The sequence below is a fragment of the Syngnathus floridae genome, chromosome 9 (assembly GCF_059516105.1).
Source record: "Syngnathus floridae isolate MCC-2025c chromosome 9, RoL_Sflo_1.0, whole genome shotgun sequence".
In the NCBI taxonomy this organism is placed as follows: Eukaryota; Metazoa; Chordata; class Actinopteri; order Syngnathiformes; family Syngnathidae; genus Syngnathus; species Syngnathus floridae.
This window is the reverse complement of record NC_142421.1, coordinates 13,609,398-13,631,537: the sequence shown is the minus strand read 5'-3', so window position 1 is coordinate 13,631,537 and position 22,140 is coordinate 13,609,398. Positions and strand designations below refer to the sequence as shown.

General features: G+C 44.8%; 2 protein-coding genes across 7 annotated transcripts in view; both read left to right on the top strand.

The window, feature by feature from the left end:
- The window catches only part of sptbn1 (spectrin, beta, non-erythrocytic 1), a 53,605-nt gene extending 44,523 nt beyond the window's left edge, over nucleotides 1–9,082 (top strand). For all 5 annotated transcript variants that reach the window (XM_088385695.1, XM_088385697.1, XM_088385693.1 and 2 more), the window contains 6 exons: nucleotides 204–295; nucleotides 567–621; nucleotides 4,356–4,558; nucleotides 4,867–5,040; nucleotides 6,322–6,364; nucleotides 6,999–9,082. In XM_088385695.1, the coding sequence (XP_088241821.1) occupies nucleotides 204–295; nucleotides 567–621; nucleotides 4,356–4,558; nucleotides 4,867–5,040; nucleotides 6,322–6,364; nucleotides 6,999–7,247 (816 nt within the window). In that variant the 3' untranslated portion in view covers nucleotides 7,248–9,082. The remainder of the gene's footprint in view (nucleotides 1–203; nucleotides 296–566; nucleotides 622–4,355; nucleotides 4,559–4,866; nucleotides 5,041–6,321; nucleotides 6,365–6,998) is intronic.
- Nucleotides 9,083–9,750: 668 nt separating this feature from the next.
- On the top strand, nucleotides 9,751–14,085 carry LOC148393642 (2-aminoethanethiol dioxygenase-like). Of its 2 annotated transcripts, XM_088385699.1 has the most exons (2): nucleotides 9,751–10,015; nucleotides 10,318–14,085. In XM_088385699.1, exon 2 carries the CDS (start codon nucleotides 10,339–10,341, stop codon nucleotides 10,921–10,923), a length of 585 nt encoding a protein of 194 aa, XP_088241825.1. In that variant the 5' UTR covers nucleotides 9,751–10,015; nucleotides 10,318–10,338; the 3' UTR covers nucleotides 10,924–14,085. The 2 variants fall into 2 exon arrangements, with proteins under 2 accessions (XP_088241825.1, XP_088241824.1); XM_088385698.1 differs by lacking the exon at nucleotides 9,751–10,015 and having other exon boundaries at nucleotides 10,030–14,085.
- Nucleotides 14,086–22,140: the final 8,055 nt, after the last annotated feature.

The window sequence follows — 22,140 nt, the reverse complement described above, 5'->3', positions numbered from 1 at the left end:
CCAGCCTGCTCGCTCTGACTTGATGGTCAAGCTGATGCAAAACAAAAGGCAATAATTTCACCACCCGTGTTGAGCCTAACTCTAAGGCGAGCATGCCAAGCGAAACAAGCACCGCTCAGTGAAAGCCTTCAAGTCCAACACCGCCAAACCTGTCAAGGAAAAAGTGTGTGTCTGTCCTAATGTGTGCATGGCTGCGCTTTCAGATGGAATTATTGGAAGTGAGAAGAAGGCAAGAGGAGGAAGAGAGGAAGAAGCAGCCGGCGGTGACCGAGGCGACACCCGCCGCGCAGCAAAGGTGAGCGCCAGCACGGTCATCTTTCTACATTGGCAGCTACGTTCACTTCATGTGTCCACACATCTTCATATGGGTCCTCAGCAAACCATTCACCGCAAGGAAAAGCAAAATTTTCCAGCCACCATTGGGGCTGACAAAGATCCCATTTACTTCGACTTAGGTCTTTAAGGTTACAAACCTTTGGAGTGCAAAGGTTTTGTCGCGTGCTAACGTTTGCATGCTAACATTTCCAAATTTTGTCGACAAGCTTGTTGTTTTCTTGTGTGTTCAGGGAAGGTGACGTGGCGAGTCAGAACGGGCCGAGTGGCGAGCCGGACTCCACCAGGGTTAGTTACCGCTCGCCCACCTACCAGCAATACTACAACACCCAAAAGCGGCACGCGCGTGGACACCCACCGTTGCAGTAGCAACACACATACTTACAAACATACTACACACCCCTGGGCGCACACCCTCCTTCTCTCCCTCCATCCCCTACACATTGGGAATTTGTCACTTAATCAAGAGAAAAGCGTTGAGAAAAAACACAACCGGCAGTTTCATCCAAAAGCAAAGCGAGGGAAGCAAAGTCTGGAATAATCTGAAAATGGAGACCCGCCGTGCCATCAAAGATGTGCTTGAAGACTAAAACGCTGTCATGAACGGCAAGCCAGCGAGTAAAATCGAGCAGGACAAGCTGAGCAATAAGAGGGCTCAAGGTGAGGATGCCCACGAGCCTCCCGCCTGCCAACGTTTTCTCTGCACCGAGTCCGACAAACAAGCTGGAGTGCTTTAATTTTTTTTTTCCTTTCTCATTTCTTGTCTTTTGTGTTGACTTGCGTATATGCATGGTGTACATAAGGCGCAAGTTCACATTCTTTTCCTCCCTCATTTTTTTTGCCTTTTCTTTTTTCTTCCTTTCCTCTTTGACCCTCCTACCCCCACCCCCCAGCTTGAACCCCCCATCCTCCTGTCCACTCAGCTCTTAATGTCCTTGCTTCTTCTCTACGTGACCTTCTACAAACTCATCAACACATGAGCGCAGCAGACATGGAAAGCGCTTTAGCTCCTCAGATGTCACTCAAGTAAAGTCGACATTCGCTCTTGTACGTTGAGAAATGGTCTGGGGCAGGGGTGGGCAAACTTTTTGACTTGCGGGTCGAGTTGGGTTCTAAATTTTGATCGGGGGGCCGAACCAGGAGCAGATGGATGTAGTGTTTGTGTGAAGTAATATAAATGACATGTAAAGGTCATTGCATAAAAGGATAGGATTTTAGTAGGTAGTAAAGCATGGATGTTCGAAAAAAAGCCTTTTGAAAACAGATGCATTTATTAACAGCATTAAAAATATATTTCACCAAAAAACTACAGTGATTCTACAGTTATTATGAATAACACTTTCCATCACTTCAGCGGCTGCAGGTCAGATTTATGAAAGATGTTTATCTAATGAGGCGAAATCACATAAAACGGCAAACATTCTGACCAAATACATCATCTTGAAGAATCACTGAAAGTATACATCTAAATAAAGTAATAAAGAATCAAAACGGCAACACGGTGACGGATATCTGAAAATCAGAGCAGAGCTTTAACTCACAAACACCTGGTGACAGAGGTGAGGAAACGGGAAACACTTCCTTCAAGTCGGCCTTAAAACCTTTAAAAGTTAAGATTAGTCGCAAACAGGTGGTGCATCAATGTCCTTGAGCATTCTGTATTGTTTAAAAATGAGAATGGTCGCTAGTTTTAATGCCTGCTATTTGTACAAATTATACAAATATTTTCAAAATGCATTTTTTTTTACAACAAACTAGAAAAACTCCCCTTCATTTTCAGTGGGAACAGTGTTATTGGTCTCCCTTGTTTTGCTAGTGGCTGAACGTCTGCTCACACACGTCAGTCGAGCCAAATTGTCCACTTTTTTGCGCATATGAAACTGATGGGGTTCGGTGAATGCGCATATGAAACTGATGGGGTTCGGTACCTCCAAAAAGGTTAAGAACCACTGGTTTAATCATACAATTTATTTGTACGGTTTGGTAGGCCGGAATAAACGGTCCCGTGGGCCGGATGTGGCCCGCGGGCCGTAGATTGCCCATGTCTGGTCTGGGGTCTTCACGACAGTTGTCTTTTTGTTGTCATTTTCCCACACGTTTCTTTTTGTTGTCTTCTCATCTCATTTGAACCATTTCATTGTCTTCATTTGTGCATGTTTTGACACGTCACGTCTCTATTAACAAAGGCAATAAAAGGTCTCGAATGTCCCGACCCGAGCGCCGCCCTCCACTTTTTGTTTGTCCGTGTGTCACATGCCTCTTCATGGATGCGCGCAGGCGTTGAAAACACAAAAAAACTTTTCCGATGTCAAACATGACACTCCTCAATGAGAAGCTCCGCTGTACTGTTCTGTTTTCGGAACTAATGACAGATTTAGATTTACAGCATCACATTTGGTAAATCGCATGAATGAAGTCAGAGTGCGCCGCTTGTCATATTTGGAAGCAGACGGACATCATTTCGTCAGTAGGTTGTCGTGAGCATGAATTAATAATCATTAAGAAGCGTCCGTTTTCAGACCATGCTCTGGATTGATCACCAGCCAATGCCAGAGCACTTAGAGAGCCAGGCGAGTGTTGACGTGGTCATCAAATCGAGCCGCGCGGGCCAGTTGAGTGGCTCGGGCCAGTCGAGCACGCCGCCGCTGCTAACTTGACTCGTTGCGAGCAACCCTTCCGGAGCACCTCCAAGGTTCGCTTGGGAAAACCCGTCTGCGCGAATTCCCGCTGGAGCCGAAAGCAGGATTGGTCTTCCATCCCTCCCCACTCGGCTCCGGCCCAGCGAAGCGTTTGCAAGGCGTGGTAATGAACCGACCGTTTTGGATTGGCTTGCCGTGGGCGAGGTGTGGTTCCAAGCAATTGCACCCAAGTGGGACTTGATTGTTTGAGATGGTTTTACCGCCTTGCATGACGCGACCGCATGAGCCGCTCACATTCCTTCTCCTCCTTTGTCGTCTTCCGGCTGCCGGCGTTTGCCCCAAAAATCTGGCTACGCAGGGATTAGACCAGGGGTGCCCGAGTCTGGTCCTCGAGAGCTCCCCCATTGACCCAGCCTGTTTTGGGTGCAGCCTAACTGTGACACGCCTGATTCAAATCATGAGGCTCGTCATCAAGCATTATCAGGTTGCACCCAAAACTGCATTGGATTTAGGCAGTCCTACTGTCGACTTAAAGAGAACTGGGTTGAAATTCAGAATTCAACCAGGACCACACCTGCATTCAAGTAATTCTGCACCGAGACCAAGACTAGACTACACCTTGAACGAACCACGATTGAACTCAAACGAGTGAATGATGGATGAATCCTTCTCAAAACCTGGATTCATCCCCGTGTTTTACCGGGATTTAACCCATACTGAATTTAACGATAAATAAACCTAGGTTAAAATAACAATGGATGAATCCCAGCGTTAACCATAAATGAAGCACAACAAAACCAGGATTAAACATGAACCAAAACAGGACTAGAATGACTCTTGATTGAGAGTGTAATCAGTCCAGCGGTAAAGCACAACGGGGCCAGGATGAAACATGGACTAAACCTGGATTAAACATTGTCTAAACATGGACTGTGCCAGGACGGGACATACCTAATCCTAAACCATTATCAGACAAGAAAATCTGAAAAATCAGTGCTGAATGATACTTAAATCTGACTGACTAAAACTCAGATTCATTCAGGAATTCATTCTAAATGGAGCAGGACTAACCCCAACCTGGATTTACGCTGGATTCAAGCAGGACTAAACCTGAACAAATCTGGTGGTCAAACAGAAAGGCCCCAGGAATCAACTATGAGGCAGCCAGCCGGCCATTGTTTCACATACGCTCTTTCTTGATCTTTGGTGCCCATGTGTGGCGTGTCTCCACAGCAACGCTGTGATTGTGCTGTGCTCTGCATGCCGCCGCTCTTAATACCCAAAACAAACCAATTATTCTAATCTTGCTCCTAATCATATGAGTAATAATAGTAATGATCCTCTGCGGGTGTGTGGGCCCTGACGCTGCTGCGGTATTTCCAGGAGGATGGCGAGGCGATGAACGGTGTGTCAGAGCCCAGTCCCGCCGGGTCCCCCGGGGCCGCCCACAAAGGCAAAGCTGGCCAGCAGGCGGCCACGCTGCCCGTCAAGAGCCAACAGGAGGCACTCTCGGCCAACTCGCAGATGGAGGGCTTCCTGCACCGCAAGCATGAATGGGAGGGCCACAACAAGAAAGCGTCCAGCAGGTACACGCACCGTTACCGTCATGCTAACATGCCACAGACAGGCTAACCAATTAGGCATCAGTTTTGTGAAGAAATTACAAACCTTGAATCGAGACATATTGGAGCCCAAAAGCTTTTGCCACACCTACAGATGGACAGCTCATTACACTTAACAAAAAAGGCAAACATGCTTCGTTGTCATCTTTTACTGACCTCTGGTGGCCAAAGTGCACATGGCAGAAGAAGCAGGACAATAACCATGAAATGTGGACTACTGCATCCTGTCGTGGTGGTCACGGGGGTGATTGTGCCTGTGTCCCGTGCGGCAGGTCGTGGCACCACGTGTTCTGCGTGCTCAACCATCAGGAACTGGGCTTCTACAAGGACCAGAAGAGCGCCACACAGGGCATCCCCTACCACGGCGAGATCCCCGTCGCACTCAAAGACGCCACCTGCGAGGTGGCGCTTGGATACAAGAAGAAGAAACACGTCTTCAAGCTCAAGTCAGTCTATCGCCGCCGCCGTCACACCAACAAGCAACTTGCCTTTGCTTAAAGCTTACATATCACGTTTAGAAATTCTTCCGTTCTACGTTTTACTCATTAAGTTGTGGTCTATATAAAGTGAAACAGCGATGCTTTTATCTGAATTCCTCATTTTGATTGCATCACAGGTCCGTCCTTCTTTTATACTTGTTCTGAGGTGCAGCTCAGAGCAAGCAGTTTTGGTGCAGTCTCTTTAAATGCAAATGACCCTAACCCCACACCCTCCAGGCCGCAAGATGTGCACCACCCTTTCCGGTTGACATATTTGTAGTTTTTTAGTCATGGTAGCGTTTACTTGCGCCACAAACCTTTTGATTGATTAAAAGATGTCAACTCAGATGACTTGTCCATACATACATAACACGAGACAAAATAAATCCCCTCACAATATTAATGAACACGTCTTGTAAACAAGCACTGCAGTCAAGTTAACCACTAAGCTAATGCTATCGTTAGCGGGAAGCTAACGAATGTATTTAAAACATTGTGTTCCCCAATAATACAGCATGTTCGATGCAATTCATCTGATACAACTACTCAAAATACACCAAGAAGTGAAAACAGAGTGCACAGCTCTAAAATCAGCAGAAAGACTGACCTTAATGCTATGAAAATGAGGGCATCATAGACACGCAATAATATGAAAGTGAAATACAGATTCAAGTTTACGGCTTTACTGTGTGTCGTTTCCATAGATTGAAGCTTGCACAGCTCAGTGGCCTAGTAGTAGAGTGTCCGCCCTGAGACTGGAAGGTTGTGGGTTCAAACCCCGGCCGGGTCATACCAAAGACTATAAAAATGGGACCCGTTGCCTCCCTGCTTGGCACTCAGCATTAAGGGTTGGAATTGGGGGGTTAATCACCAAATGATTCCCGAGCGCGGCACCGCTGCTGCTCACTGCTCCCCTCTCCCCCAGGGGATGGATCAAAATCACATGGGGATGGGTTAAATGCAGAGGACAAATTTCACCACACCCAGATGTGTGTGTGACGAGGATCATTGGGACTTTAACTTGGGACTTTAACTTGAAGGAACTGAACCACTAACAAAACAAAGTCTTTCGGCGAATCCTTCTTTATACTGACAAAAGTTTTCTGAAACAGTCATCCTTAAACAAGCAGGACGTTGTCCACAGATGTGGGAACACTGCTTGAAAAATGATGGATGGATGGATATGGATAAAGGGACGGACAGATGGATGTCGGTGTCCTGTAATAATTGTGTCTTTGATCATTACAGAGTCACTGATGGCAACGAGTATCTCTTCCAAGCCAAAGATGATGTGAGTAACGACTCGTCCATTAATCTTCAGTTCTGATTGAATCCATTTTGTGCTCCATAGGTGGTTTTGTATTGGATTGACAAGATTTAAGACAAATGTTATTCCTGCTTTGATCATGCTACTGGATTAATCTCAGTTTAGTTCTGGGTAAATCCAATTTTGTCCAGATTGAATCGTGATTTTGTTCAGGTTTATTATCATTCAGTACTGCTTTACCCAGGTTTAATCCTGCGTTAACCCTAATTCTGTTCCGGTTTACCCAAATCTTGTTCCAGTCTTGATCCAGTCTATCTTTACTACATTTATCGCTTTGCTCAACCCTAGTTAAATCCTCTTTCATTTTCATCCTGCTTGAGTTCAGGATTAGTCATGGTATAGTTCATTTTAATCCAGGTTTAGCTGTGGTGTGATCCTTGTTCAGTCCTTCCTTTCATTAAGGTGTGGTCTAGTCCAATTTTGGTCCATGATCAATTCGGATGCAGTCTATGCTTAATTCATTTGTAGCTCAGGTTTAGTTCAAGTTTTAGACAACGACAAACGCAAATGTTGCCCACGTAAATTCACGTCACAAAAGAAGTCCCATGAATGCTAATGCTAACGCTCATGTCGTTTGTGTGATATTTTTGCTACGCAGGAGGAGATGAACTCGTGGATCTCCAGCATCTCAGCGGCCATTATGGGCGAGAAGGGCGAAGTGACTCCAAGCAGCCACAGCACGCCGGCGCCCGCCACCACCCGTGCTCACACCATGCCGGCCTCGGCGGGTCGCACGGTCACCGTGCCCACCTCGGCTTCGGCTGAGGTGGCAGCGGCTGAGTCCAGCCCGGGCAAGCGCGACAAAGACAAAGAGAAACGCTTCAGTCTCTTCAGCAAGAAGAAATAAATGCCAACAACTAAATCCTCATTCCCCCTTTCCTCTTCTTCCTCTTCCTGTTCCTGTTGGTCCCTGTGGTGCCGATCGGCTCGTTCCCGGCGGCCTGTGGGCTGTTACTGTGTCAACCCAACTGTCTCGATTTTACGCTGCTCATAGTCGTAAAATGTCAACTATGAAGAAGACGTCATGACGATAACCACTTTAGTCTCGTGTAACTTTTCCACTTTTAGCCGCCTGGATGCTCCCAGATTCCTCTTGTTCCTCTTCCTCACTCCCTTTCTTCTCGTCCTTCCTTTTTGCCTTCTTCCCATGCGAGCCACGCCCTCATGGGTCCCCTTGGAACCCATGTTGTCCACTCTGTGCCTAAGGACAATCCTCCCCGGCTCAGAGCTGTACGTAGTCCTGCTTCAAACTAGTTTTTGGTTTATTTGTTTGTTTGTTTGTTTGTTTGTTTGTTTGTTTGTTTGTTTGTTTGTTTGTTTGCTTAGTTTCGGTTTCATACTGGTCCCGTCCAAGCTTAGTTCTGGTTGGACCCGGGTTTAATCCTGGTACAAATCCTATTTTGGTTCAGTCTGGGTTTTACAGAACTATGTTTTAATCTGATTTGGTCCAAGTGGAGTTAACCACAGATTGGACCATTGTTTGGCCCAAATGGGATCCAGATTTGGTCATTGGTCTGGTCTTTAATCCTAGGTTTGCTCCATTTTTGGTTTAGTCCAAGTTTGCTCCTGGTTTATCTGAGATTTAATCATTGGTCAGATGAAATTTAATCCAGGTCAAAACCTGGATTAAATTTCATCTAGTCCGGGTTTAAAATTTGTACAGTGAAAATTCAATCCAGATTTAGTCCTTGTTTCTACCAATTTTGGGTCTGATTGGGACCACTTCTGGCTTGATGACAGCTTGTTGAAGGTTTTTGAGTGGTCCTGTTCTGGCGTGGTTTCATGGTGATCCTGTTGGGCCGCGACTAGTTTTGCTTGGTTTATGTACAAGTTGTGTATAAGAAAAACAACAATCAACCTATTCTCAATGTTACAAATGTGTGTACTCTACAGAATTTAGTTCAGGTTTAATCTTCATTAGGTCCCAATTTAACCCATATTCAATTCAATTCTGCTTTAATCCCAGTTCGGTCTCCATTCCTGATTTCGTCCTTGATGAGTCCAGATCTGATTCTGTCCGGATATAATCCTGGTCCAGGTTTTAATCTTAACTGCTGAATATGTACAAGTTGTGTATAAGAAATACTAATCTGCCGTAGTCTCGCCTCTACTAATCTGCTTGATGGACTGAAACTTTGTCAGTGAAGGAAGAGTAAAACTGAAAAGGATGTTGATCTTCCTGACGTGTTCTGGCCTTTCAAAACTTTTGTCTTCTTCTCATCACATTTAGAAACACTAAAGTCGCTTGGCGCTTTTTGATGGTTGCTTGCTTTTTCTTTGGTTCTCATTTCCTTTTCTCTCTCTTCCAATGTGCTGACCAGAACAAGTACCTATTCTGCCTGGTAACAAAGCAGCCGATGAGAGGCAGCCTGGCTTTTGGGTGCGCTCATTCCCCACACCTGACTGGCACTCTTTTCCTATCCCTCCCTCTCTTTTCAGCGTGTAGTGTGTATGCGCGCCGTGCCGTGGTCACCGTAAACGTAGTAACCAGCACCGATGCGTCGTTAGTTTGTCCCACACCATCAATAATGCCACAGCCGTGTGTTGAGCGGTTGTGGGGGGTCACTGCTAGTTCGATGAGCACCTCCATACTCCCCCCTTTCCTGCACTCTCTTTCTCTCTCTCTCTCCCTCTCTCTGTTACATAAATGCAAAAAGACATTAAAATGCTTTTAAATCAAAAGCACACTTTGTGTTTCTTGCAACGTCCTGTCCGTCTCATAAAGGTCAACAATTTGAACGTTCAATAATCCAGCTGGGGCAAATCAGAGGTTGCGGGTTCGATCCACAGCCATTGCAACCATGTAAAAGTGTTCTTGAGCAAGGAACTGAACCACCAGGTGCTCGTGATGCTGCGACGTCAGTATTCGAATGAGGTAACGGTGTGAATGAAGTGCTTTGAGTACGGAACGTAGAAAAGCACAATATGCGGTGAGTCTCCATTCTGTGTTCAAAAGGACCATAAATATCAAATCGGCAAACATAGAAATGCGGAAATGAACATGCAGGAGTGACAGCAACCAGCTCGTTTCCTAACCCACATCCACTATGAAATAGAAAAAAAGGAGAGAATAATTCACATGGTAAGAATTAAATTTTTGGGAGGAAACACAATATGACAAGAATCACATGATTTTATTTTTACATATAGGCTACAAGCCTTAAAAACACTTCTGTTTTTCAAGTCTTCATTGGGCAACAATGATTGTATTTTTAATGCAAAACAGCCAGAAGGTTTTTTTTTTTTTGGGGGGGGGGGGGGGGGGGACAAGTCCAATAGTCTAAAAGTTATTTAGTTAGTGGGGGGAAGAAAAACCTAATACAACCAGAATAAAAGTATCCCTCTAACAGGTTGTTACCGGCAGTGTCAACCGATTCCATATCCCAAATTGGATTGTCGTGTTTTATTTTATTTTAATCAGTAATCCCTCTCCGAGAATGTGTCAAATTTTGTATTGTCGACTTTTTCCCCCCACGTTTTCAAACGCAAAACGATCACGTGACGGAGAGGAAAAAAAGACGAGCTCCACGGAGGAAGTTTGGAGGCTCACGCTGCTTCGATTGTGGATCACCCGGTCTCACCGCAACCTGTCGTTGACACGCACAGCACCTGAATGTAAGTCAAGCTTATTTTCCATGTAACCAATTTCTCGGTATTCAGAGGCTTCAGGGACTCGCTGTCGGTCCGTTAGAGTTTTGCTGGACGGTAGTGAGTCGTGACAGCAGAATAAACCATCTCGGATGCTCGCGAGAGCAACCACTAGCTCGCTCGCACAAGTAGCTAGCTAGCTAGCTCACCGGCGTCAGGCAATGAAAGCGCGTGAAGGTTCTGCGATGGGAACGAATTCGCTGGTGCAGAGGATCGCGAGGCAGGCGCTTGCCACCTTCTGTAAGCCGCTTCACGTCTTCCCCGACAAGCACGAGCAGCTGCTTGACCTCATGAGCCAGGCGCGAGCCGCCGACCTCCACCTGCAGCCGCCGGCCGTCGACTCACCCCGTCCAAGCGGCGCCCCCCCGGTCACCTACATGCACATCTGCGAGACAGAGCACTTCAGCATGGGCGTATTCCTGCTGAAGAGCGGCGCCTGCATTCCCCTGCACGACCACCCGGGCATGCACGGCGTGCTTAAAGTCTTGTATGGAAAGCTGCGCGTCAGCTGCTTCGACAGGCTGGACAGTCAGTCAGTTTGCACCCACTTGCAGCCCTCCTCCAGGCCGCAGTTGGGCGCCGTGCGGCGCTCGGTGCTGCGATCCAACGCCGAGTACACGGACGTTAGTGAGGCTTGCCTGCTTGCGCCCGACCGTGACAACCTGCACCAGATCAACGCCGTGGAGGGACCCGCCGCTTTCTTGGATGTCCTGGCGCCACCCTACGACCCAGACGACGGACGTGACTGTCACTACTTCCAGGTGCTCCAGGGGCCCAAGCTGCACGAGCGCGAGTTCTGGCTGATGGAGATCGCGCAGCCTTTGTCATTCTGGTGCGGGACCGAACCCTACCCGGGCCCCGAGGTGCGCCTCTGACGACATCCAGGTCAAAGCCACCATGTTTCGCCTCCTGGCAGTGATTGTGACCAAAGACATTTTGATTGCTCAGCGTCTGATTGACAACTTGAATGTTTAGAATGAGGTTCCCTGAGCATTTATTGAGTCAACTGGTGCATACGTTGCACAAGTGAAAGGTCAGAGACTGACATACATTTGTTAATCAAGGCTGCAGTATATAGTGAATGAATGGATTATTAGCAAATGTACCTGATGACAATTGAGTCGTTGTTTAATGGAAGGCAAAGCAACATCTGCATTGGTCTTTCGGATCAAGTGGAATAGCTAATAATAATAATTGTTCTGCCCATCACTGAGAGGTGGCTGGCAAAGACAGTTGGAGCGAGGACAGATGACTTGTCGCAAAATTGGATGGTCAGCCATAGATGCCAATGGAGGCTCGTGACTGCTGCCGGAAGGGGACGCCGTGGACGGACACAACCTAATTTTGAGATTACTTACAATCTTCATAGTCAATGGGCTCTACTTGTCTAGCGCCTTTCCACCTTTGGTGTTCCAAGAGCTTCACACCTATTCCTCATTCACCTGCTAACGAAGACAAGCCATCAGGAGCGACTGGGGGCAGGCCATCTTGGTCAAGGGCACTTCCACAACATTCGAGCCACTTGACAGAACTGTGACGTTTGCCTCAAACATTTCAATATGAAAGCTGGTCAAGAATTGCATGTAAGAAATGAGCAATGAATTGTCATTACTAATGAATGCAATTGGACACTGCACATATTGAGTGTTTTTTTTTTTTTTTTTTTTTGTCGATACGAGGTGGTCCATTAACCATTAAAGCCCACGTATCACTGTAATAAATTCGACTGTTTTACTCATTCAGTTGTGGTCTATATGAAGTGCAACAGCGATGCTTTTGTCTGAATTCCTCATTTTGATTGCATGACAGCTGGGTTGCGGCTCAGACCAAGTCGTTTTGGTGCGGTCTTTTTAAATGAAAATGAGATACTGTATGTTTCGGACTATAAGTCGCAGTTTTCTTTTTCCTAGTTTGGCCGGTGGTGCAACATATAATCAGGGGTGACTTAAATGTTAAATGAACACATTATTACATGATCATTAACACATTACTTACTAGTCGTTTACCACTTATGTAATTCTCACTTTAAACCGCACGAGGGCGCCCTAGACCTTTAGAATATTTGGAACTGCAACGGACGATGAGTCTGACTTCCGGAGTCAGCGGAGTTGTTTATTTATAAGTGACACAGAAGACGAAGATTTGGATGGATTTAATGATTTGGAGTGACACGGATGGTTTGATAAAATTATTTATGTTGTAGTTATTTGAATAACGGTTAATATGTTACGTCAGGCACGTTCTCAGTTCCTCGTTTGTGTTTATGTAACGTTAGCACACTGCCTGTTGTTGCCTATTCATGTCTGTTCTTACTGTTGGATTTTGTGAAATAAAGTTACCCCGAAACTGCAATTTGTACTCCGGTGCGACTTATATATCAAGTCAAGTCAAGTCAAGTTTATTTGTATAGCCCTAAATCACAAACAGTCTCAAAGGGCTTCACATAGCCAAAAATTGACAATTATTCTCAAAGCATCCCCTGATCATAAGCTCCCAAAAGGGCAAGGAAAAACTCAAAAAACCCCTGCCAGGGGAAAATGAGAAACCTTGAGAAGGGACCACAGATGGAAGGATCCCCCTTTCAGGATCACCAGGTTATAATGGATGCAGAGAGTGCAAAAGTAATACATAATATGAAAATCAATGAAAAAATGGATGTCGGAGGTGCCCTCGGTTGTCCTGGCCGTGTCTTCAAGGGGGTTGAGCTGCAGTTCCTTCATCTTGAATTGGTCCCCGAGAATCCAGCTAGCCGCGATCAGCTTTTGAGCCACCTAACCCCCTCCCCAGCCGGGGAGGGGGTGGACAGAGAGAACAAAACAAACTCCGGCCAAATCGGCCATCACAAGTTAGTTAAAGGCCATCTCATAGAAATGTGTCTTTAAACGTGTCTTAAATGTTTCTACTGAGGTAGTAGTTCTAATATCCATTGGTAGGGCATTCCAAAGCTCTGGAGCCCGAATAGAGAATGCTCTAGACCCTGCAGACATTTTCTTGGCCCTAGGTATAACTAAAAGACTAGCGTTTTGCGAACGAAGGTTACGAGACGGAACATAAGGAACGACTAGGTCGACGAGATATGAAGGCGCTAAGCCATGCAGTGATTTATAGGTTAGTAGAAGAACCTTGAAGTCACATCTTAAATGGACCGGGAGCCAATGTAATTTGGCTAATATTGGGGTAATGTGATCAAATTTTCTTGACCGTGAGAGCATCCTCGCAGCGGCATTTTGCACTAACTGTAGACTTTTGACACTGGACTTAGGAAGACCAGAGAATAATACATTACAGTAGTCCAGGCGCGACGTAACGAACGCATGTATAATGGTTTCCGCATCCCCGGTCGAGAGGATAGGACGAATCTTAGCAATATTACGAAGGTGAAAAAAACGCGATCCTGGTTATATTCTTAATGTGTTTTTGAAAGGAGAGCGTTTGGTCAAATATTACCCCGAGATTAGTTACCGTATCACTCTGAGTGATAGTCCGGTTATCTATAGTTATAGTGGTTTCCTTAAATAAGTGTTGATAACGAGTAGGACCAATTATCAACATCTCAGTTTTATCTGGGTTAAGACGAAGGAAGTTGAGAGACATCCATTGCTTGATCTCCGCAAGGCACGCCTCGAGATTACAACAGTCCCGTGGATCTGTCATCGATAACGGCATATATAATTGGGTGTCATCCGCGTAGCATTGAAAGCTAATATTATATTTACGTATTATGTCCCCAAGCGGAATCATATAAATATTAAATAAAATCGGTCCGAGTACCGATCCCTGTGGAACACCACACGTAACATTATAAAGCTCAGAGGACGTATTACCATGGACCACTCGGTGCGTCCTGCCTGATAGATAGGAATTGAACCAGCTGAGTGCTGACCCTGAGATACCAACACAACTTTTAAGACGCCCTAATAAAATATCAAAGTCTACAGTGTCAAAGGCAGCACTAAGATCGAGTAGTAACAATACAGACGACGTATTTGAATCCATAGCTATGAGGAGATCATTAGTCACTTTAGCAAGTGCTGTCTCTGTAGAATGATTAGCTCTAAAACCAGACTGAAAGGAGTCATATCGATTATTAGCGACCATGTAATCAATAAGCTGCTGCGCTACTACTTTTTCGAGAAGTTTTGCTATGAATGGGAGGTTTGAAACTGGCCTATAATTACTGAGACAGTCCGGGTCAAGATTTGCTCGCTTAAGTAGTGGTTTAATAATAGCGGTTTTAAAGGCTATTGGCACTATCCCAGAGGAAACAGACAGATTGATTATATTTAAGACGGACGGTCCTAAAATTGGAAATAATTCTTTAAGTAGTTTGGCTGGAAGCGGGTCGAGTAAACATGTTGTTTGTTTAGCCGTACTAACCAATTTTGTAAGCATTTCAAGGGACACGCTTTCAAAATTTGAGAGGGTTATTGCATGATCCCCAGCGCTAGTAACCGGCGGAGCGATTGGCATGGTATTCTTGATCTCGTCCCTAATGGACTCAATCTTTTGAGCAAAAAATTTCATAAACTCGTCAGCTGAGTGGAAGGAGCTATCAGGGGTCGGCTGGCGCAGAGTTAGCTTTGCCACTGTATCAAATAGGTATTTAGGATTGTTTTTATTAAGATTAATGACTTGCGAAAAATAACGAGTTTTTGCTAAAATTAGCGCATCTTTATATTTCAGGAGGCTGTCCTTCCATGCCTGATGGAAAACCTCAAGTTTGGTTAAACGCCATCTGCGCTCATGCTTTCTACATAATTGTTTAAACGTACGTGTTTCATCTGTGAACCACGGAGTTGGCCATCTACGGCGAGTTTTCAGACGTAGCGGTGCCACAGAGTCGATGGCTTTTAATAATGTCGCATTGAATTCATTTGTAAGATTATCGATAGAGCCGCTGTATGCGGGAAACATGGCGGTTGCCGGCGACAGTAACTCAGACAGCGCAGTTGCAGTCATGGAGTTAAGATTACGACTGCTATAATGCCGATTGCTCTCTTGTCTTTGACAAGGAACTAAAATTTCAAATTTTATTAAGAAATGATCAGACAGAACAGTAGTGTATGGCAGTACTGCTATATTTGAGGTTGCTAGTCCCCGGGATAATACCAGATCTAAGGTATTTCCATTCTTATGCGTTGCTGCTTGTACAGCTTGCGTAAAACCACACGTATCGATTAAAGTTTGAAATGCCGAAGTCAGTGGTTCTGACGGTGAATTCATGTGGATGTTGAAATCACCCATGATAACTATATTATCTGCATTTGTCACTAGATCAGCCACAAATTCTGAAAATTCATCCAGGAAGCCAGAGTAAGCCCCGGGTGGGCGGTAAATAACAACAAGATAGAATGACGGTAACGCAGTGGATCGCACAATGAGAACTTCAAATGTTTTAAATACGTGAATTGAGCGAGGCCTAAATCTAAGCTCAGAATTTGAGATGAGGGCGACACCCCCACCCTTTTTTCGAGGACGTGCCACATGCGAGCTCACAAAATTTGGAGGCGAGGCCTCGTTAAGTGGCAGCAATTCATTAGGTTTTAACCAGGTCTCGCAAAGACCAAAAACGTTTAGATTATGTTCCGTGATAAGGTCATTAACGAGAACTGCTTTCGTATGAAGTGATCTAATATTCATAAAACCGAATTTAAGTGTAATCGGTTGATCAGGGTGCGTATCTATCGAAAGATTTTTAAACGGGATGCGAGTAAAATTGTGTTCTCTAGGCCTAATATCACCTCTCAAAAGTTTATTAGAGCGGTGGGATGAAACGACCGTGGGAATTTGATGATGAATATTTGTTACACATGTGAAGTTATCTAAGTTATATATGCTCTTTTTCTTCTTTATTATGCATTTAATGGCTGGTGCGGCTTGTACTGCGAAGCGACTTATAGTCCTAAAATACGTGCCTTCCCGGTTGACATATCTGTAGTTTTTTAGCCGAAGTAGCGTTTACTTGTGCTATAAACCTTTTGATTAATTAAAAGATGTCAACGGCAGAAGACTTGTCCATACATACATGACACATAACAAAATAAATCCCCTCACAATATTTATGAACATGTCTTGTAAACAAGCACTCTAGTCAAGCTACGAACTAAGCTAATGCTAGTGCTAGCAAGAAACTATCGCATGCATTTAACACAGTATTGTGTTCCCAAAGAATAAAACAGCACCTTCGATACAATTCATCTTATACAACGACTCAAAATACACCCATAAGAAGCAAAAATATAACGCGCACAGCTCCAAAATAAAAAGACTGACGCTGATGCAATGAAAACAAGTGCCTTGACACGCAATATTATTGAAGTGAAATACAGTTTATTTTTGTGTCATCGCAAGCTTACTGCTTTACTTTGTCCGTCGTTTCCATAGCTTGAAGGAACTGAACCATCAACGAAACACAGTCTTTCAGTGAATCACTCTATACTGACAAAAGATTTCTGAAACAGTCCTTGAAAAAGCAGGACTTTGCCCACAGACGTGGGAACACTGCCTGAAAATTTAAATTTGACCAGGCACTTCTTTGAGGTTCTGATGTTGGGGGATGGCGTAATGATTTGTGTAGATTGATGCATCCAACAACGGAACATATTGATCTCTTCACTTCGGCATCCTTGAGTTGTTTGGACTACAAAACTCTTTCATAGTAATAAAGATGGTGGATTTGCATAACCGTTTGGCAACACCCATTACCTTGTTTGGTTTGTCCCGCCTGAACGGATGTGATGTAATAGATAAAACTACGTAATAGAAAACGGAGCAATCTGAACGGAGTAAAAATAGCCCCCAAACAGATCATAAAATTATCTCTGCAAGACCTGGAGGGATAGATTACACTTTTCTACACTCCTGGAGACTCCAAATACACAAGAGATTATTTTAAAAGCAAAATAAATAGATTTTCCATGAGATATTGTAGTATATTTTTACTCTGGTATCATGCAATGTATATTTCACTTCTAAGCCAAAGTGTGACCAGGTCACGCTCGTGTGGGATTTTATGGGGCCTGGTCCAGGAAGGCAGATTTCCTGGCACCAGGATGTATAGATACAGCGGTTGGCCATCGGTGTAGAATCAGCAAGGCAGGCTGGCGGGTCAGAGGTCATCCAGCAGCCCTCGTGTGCGTGCGCTCGAGTGAGGTGGGGGCGCGGGGTGTAAGATTCGAGAGCGGGAAGACTTGGGGGGACTTGACACTTTTGGCTAGAGAGAGACACTTCAATTCTGACATCGGTTGAATAAAATCTTTCCCCAATCAGCCGTGTGTCACTGAAGTTTTCCTTCCCCGAGCCAGCCACCTTTGCACCGCTTGGTTTTGAAGACCAGCTGACCACCGAAGAGAATTCACCACATTTTTGGCGTCACGAACAGTTCTCGTGTTCTCCAGGGAGCCCTCGTCCGCCTGGGTGTGAGCACTTAGCGTCCGGCCGGCAGGCTGAGATTAAGGTGAGAAGCTTTCACTCACAGTTATCGCGGTATGCTCGTGCCTCGTGTGTGTGGGGGAGGAGGGGCTCCTAAGGGGGATAGTTAATGGATCTTGTGTGGCTGTGGCTGTCTGGGGGGGGGATTTGTCTCCCCTAGTCAAATGTCGTCAAAATATAAATTTTGAAAGGGGGGAGTGGTCCCTAAATGTAAATGACAAAACACAATGAAAACAGAAAAAAGAAAATACTAATAAAAATGGAACAATAACATCAAACTTAATGGGGAACGTGCACAGTGAGTGAGTGACATGTCTGGTGTGAATGAAGGAATAACAAAAATAGGAAAGTCCCATAAAACGTGGACTTAGTTTGGATACAGGTCCCAATTAGAGGGTGTAAATTTTAGCTTGCGTGAATGGATAAGGGTGAGAAAGCACCGGTTTGGCTACAAATCCTATTGAAAGGATGCAGAGTTTAGCTTGTGTGAATGGATAAGAGTGAAGAACACCAGTTTGGCTCCAGATCCTAATGAAAGGATGTAGATTGTAGCTTGTGTGAATAGATAGGGGTGAAGAACACGTTTGGCTATGGATCCTAATGAGAGGATGTAAATTCGAGCTTATGTGAATCGTTGGGGGTGCAAAAGGCACCAGTTTGGATACAGACCCCTATGAGAGGATGTAAAGTTTAGCTGGGGTGAATGATTAGGGGTGCATGGTAAGCACCAGTTTGGATACAGGTCCTTGTTACGGACGTAGATTTTAGCCGGGTGAATGAAAGATGAAGAGAGAAATCAGCCAGGTTTTGACTTAAGAGAGCCGAAAGAGAGAGAGAGAAGCGCACAATCCACATTATGTTTGGGCACTGCTCGGATTAGGGGTGCATGTGGGTCACAAGACCTCCCAGCGGACAGCTGGTGCGTTAGCTTTTTTAGGCTAAACTACCGGAGTGGGCTGGTGCGTTGCGGTTGTACCCAATGTCGACATGGTCCGATCCCGATTGTCGAGACGCACTGTGGTCGCATGCACGTCTGTCAAAAATCTGGTACATTTTTACGGCCAGCAGCAGACCGCAATTGGCAGATGGGAGAAGTGCGCAGCCTTGGAGAAATGGAAAACGTGGCAGGAGAGGCCTCGGGGTGGGGTAATATTGGTATACCATGAAAGAAAAGTAATTTATTTGTGCACACTGAAGTTAAAAATCTGCAGTATAAGGGGAAATACAAAGCGCTTTTAGAAATAGTATGGGGTACAAAACCAAGACAAGTAAGACCTGCAAAGGGTGTGTTTGTCTGTGGTCCGTCTGAGCATGTGTGTGCGTGCACGCTGTGTGTGTGCGCGCTTGTGTGTGTGTGTGTGTGTGTGTGTGTGTGTGTGTGTGTGTGTGTGTGTGTGTGTGTGTGTGTGTGTGTGTGTGTGTGTGTGTGTGTGTGTGTGTGTGTGTGTGTGTGTGTGTGCGAAGAGGAAGAAAGTAGAAATGGAGAATGTTCGAGCAGGGAGGGGGAACTGATAAGAGTGCCCGCGCTCACTCCAAGGCGCATGGCCGTGGGACGGGGGTCCGAACTTTGCACGTGGTGTGGGCCGGTGGAATGATTGCGCGGGCCGGGTCAGCCCGTGATGTCGACATTGATACGCCGGGCCCACCCTCGTTTGTTCGGACTACCTGCCCCAGGGGCTGCGCGCTGAATTCATAGGGTGGGGCTGTGTTCCCCCGGGAAAGGTCAAAGTTGAGTAGAACTAAGACAAAATGATGGGGATCCACATGCTGATGAGCAAAGAATGCATGAACAACATTGGATGTGCACTACTGCAAAGGAACAAGTGGTTCACAGTTTGCCAACAGGTGGAAAAGGAGCATGCTTGAACTAACCATTAGAATACTAATATATGTGTCAGTGGGTGTCTTAAGAAGAAAGTCAGGCCATGGCAACAATAATTTTGGCAGGAAGCCACAAATGCGGCCTGAGGCAAGGGAGCTTTGCGACGCTAGATAGAGGAAGGAGGTGAAGAAATGGGGGTCCACTCATAAATAATAATAAATAAACTCATAATAAACACTGTCAGGGCCATCTGGAAACTATTAGGTGAAATAGGAAAATAAATCTGTAGGGAAATAGCTCAATAGTCAAATAGATGTAGAAACAGACACGTTAAAGAAATTAAACCAGTTAAGAGTTGATCACAACAAATAAAATGAGAAGGAAGGAGTATTCGTTGGTTGGGATTAAATTAGGGGTTAAAGTAGGCCAATAGTTTGTGATCAACAATGCGTTACATAAAAAAAAAAAAAAAAAAAGAGCGGAGGAGATTTAAAGGAGGACATATTGGGAGTAATCTGTTAGTCCTTTTTTAATACCCTTTAAATGGTTTCCTGGTGTAGATTGGTAAGCAACACAAGAGATTTAGAGGTTCAAAAGAAAGAGATTTAAAATAAAATAAAATTTTGGATTCGGACAATTGCAGGCTAACAGGAGCATGAGAAAGAACAACAGCTGAGAAGCGGCATCCGTTGGAGTTTAGGAGATTAGAAATTCAGAACACAAAATTCAAAGTCATATTTTTGAGCAAGCATGACACAGACATTAACGTTTGAGAGGTCAAGACATAGATCAGGGCCACATTTGGAACGCAGACGCTCGATGAGTTAATTTTGAATACTGATACTGAAGACACAACCTACATCTCATTAAATTACATTACATTTTTACACAAGACTTGGAAACTGTATCCAAAATTGAAGGCTTGAAGTGGGAAAGACAGAAGGATGAGGGAACTAAGTGAGGTATGGAACGAGGGCAGCTTGGAGTAAGTCCCCTGGGGGATGTGGTATGCACATGGAGCAAGGAGTGGTCTCGATGAAAGAAAAACGCAGGATGGAAATGTCAATAGGAGGAAGAATACGATTGAAAAGTTGATAGAAGGATTGTTGGGGAAAAAGCGGTTCCAACTCAATTAATTAGAAGAGGGAAAGGATTAGAATCAAAAATAAGAAAACAGACAAAATGTATATCGAAAACAGGATGGGTTTGCAGGACTTACAATATACAAACTAGATCAATATTACTAGGAGAATTTGGAATTTGATAAACAAACGTTACGAGGGCATTAATGGCAGCTAAATTTGGAGCTAAGCTTACAAGTTTGGTGTCCCAGTCTGTCCCTCCCAGTGCCCATCAGGGGCCCTGAAACTTGATCCCAAGACTCCACCTGCAGCCGAGGACGACGAGAAAACAGTGCCTGGCTTTGAGGCACCTTTGATCTTTTGCAAGAACAAAGAAGGACTGTGTTTGTGCTTGGGGGGAGGACAGCTCTCCGGAGGACGACGACATCCTCGGAGATGAGTACAGACATTGAGAATTGGAAGAACTCACAATGCTGAAAATGGACTCATTTGGAAAGTGGACTCATTCGAGAGTGATGGGTGAGTTGGCTCTGAGGCAACAACAAAAGAACAACAATTTAAGACAATGAGGTGCTGCGGAAGACACATGAGACATGAAGTGTCCAACAACCGAACCGCACTTCTTGCTGAGGCGTTGCCAAACTTGGTGGTGCTTGGGTCAAAGTGGATGGAAGCTTGCTTGGGCACTGAGTTTGACATTACTGAGGAGTTTTGATAAAAACGGAATCATGTGTAGAGTTACTGAGAAAGGCATCGTATAACCAGGGGATAAATAGATTTGGATAAAACAGAGGAGCCAAAACGCTAGGAAGCAGGAGTGGGATCAGATATTTTGGCACGTCAGGCTTAAGAAGTAAAAATTTAGGCATGTAAAATTTAGAATTTGGGCGAGGACATTTGGGCCCAATTGAAGCCCTAACCCTAACTTTTGCATTTTTTGTCGGATTGAACCCGTTTCAACATTTTAACCCCAAAAGTGAACCTCCTGAAGCCGTTTTTTTCCTTTTGTTCCAAATTTCAAAAAATGTTGGCGCAATTTTTTTTTCTTTTAATTCCCATTCTTTCTCTATGAGGATTCAAGATTTGCTCTAACTTTTACATTTTTTAACCGATTCAACTCGTTCCAACTTTCAACTGTTCATCTTTTGCCTGCCTATTCCACAACTTCCCACTTACCAAAAATTCTCTACAATTTTGTTTTTCTACTCTAATTTCTACATTTTTCAACCGATTCAACCCATTCCAACTTTATTCACTTTGTTTACCATATGCTTACCATATTCACCTCCTTCACCCCCACTTCCAGTGTGGCGGCCATCTTGGATTGACCCTGAAGTGCCCCCAATGAACCCAGAATGAACCGGAAGTAACCTTTGGTAAACAGGAAGTGACCTTAGGTAAACCGGAAGTGACCCCCTACTCAAACCGGAAGTGACCTTTTTAAACCGGAAGTGACCTTTTTAAACAGGAAGTGACCCCAAATAAACCGGAAGTGACCTCAGCTAGACCGGAAGTGCCTCTAATCAGACCGGAAGTGATCCGAATAGACCGGAAGTGACCCAAATCACCCCGGAAGTTACCTTATTTCAACATTAACTGCCCTGAATAGCTGCATTAGGCGCTAACTTTTGCATTTTTTGTCTGATTGAACCCGTTTCAACATTTTAACCCCAAAAGGGAACCTCCTGAAGCTGTTTTTTTTCGTTTTGTTCCAAATTTCAAAATATTTTGGCGCAATTGCTTTTTCTTTTAATTCC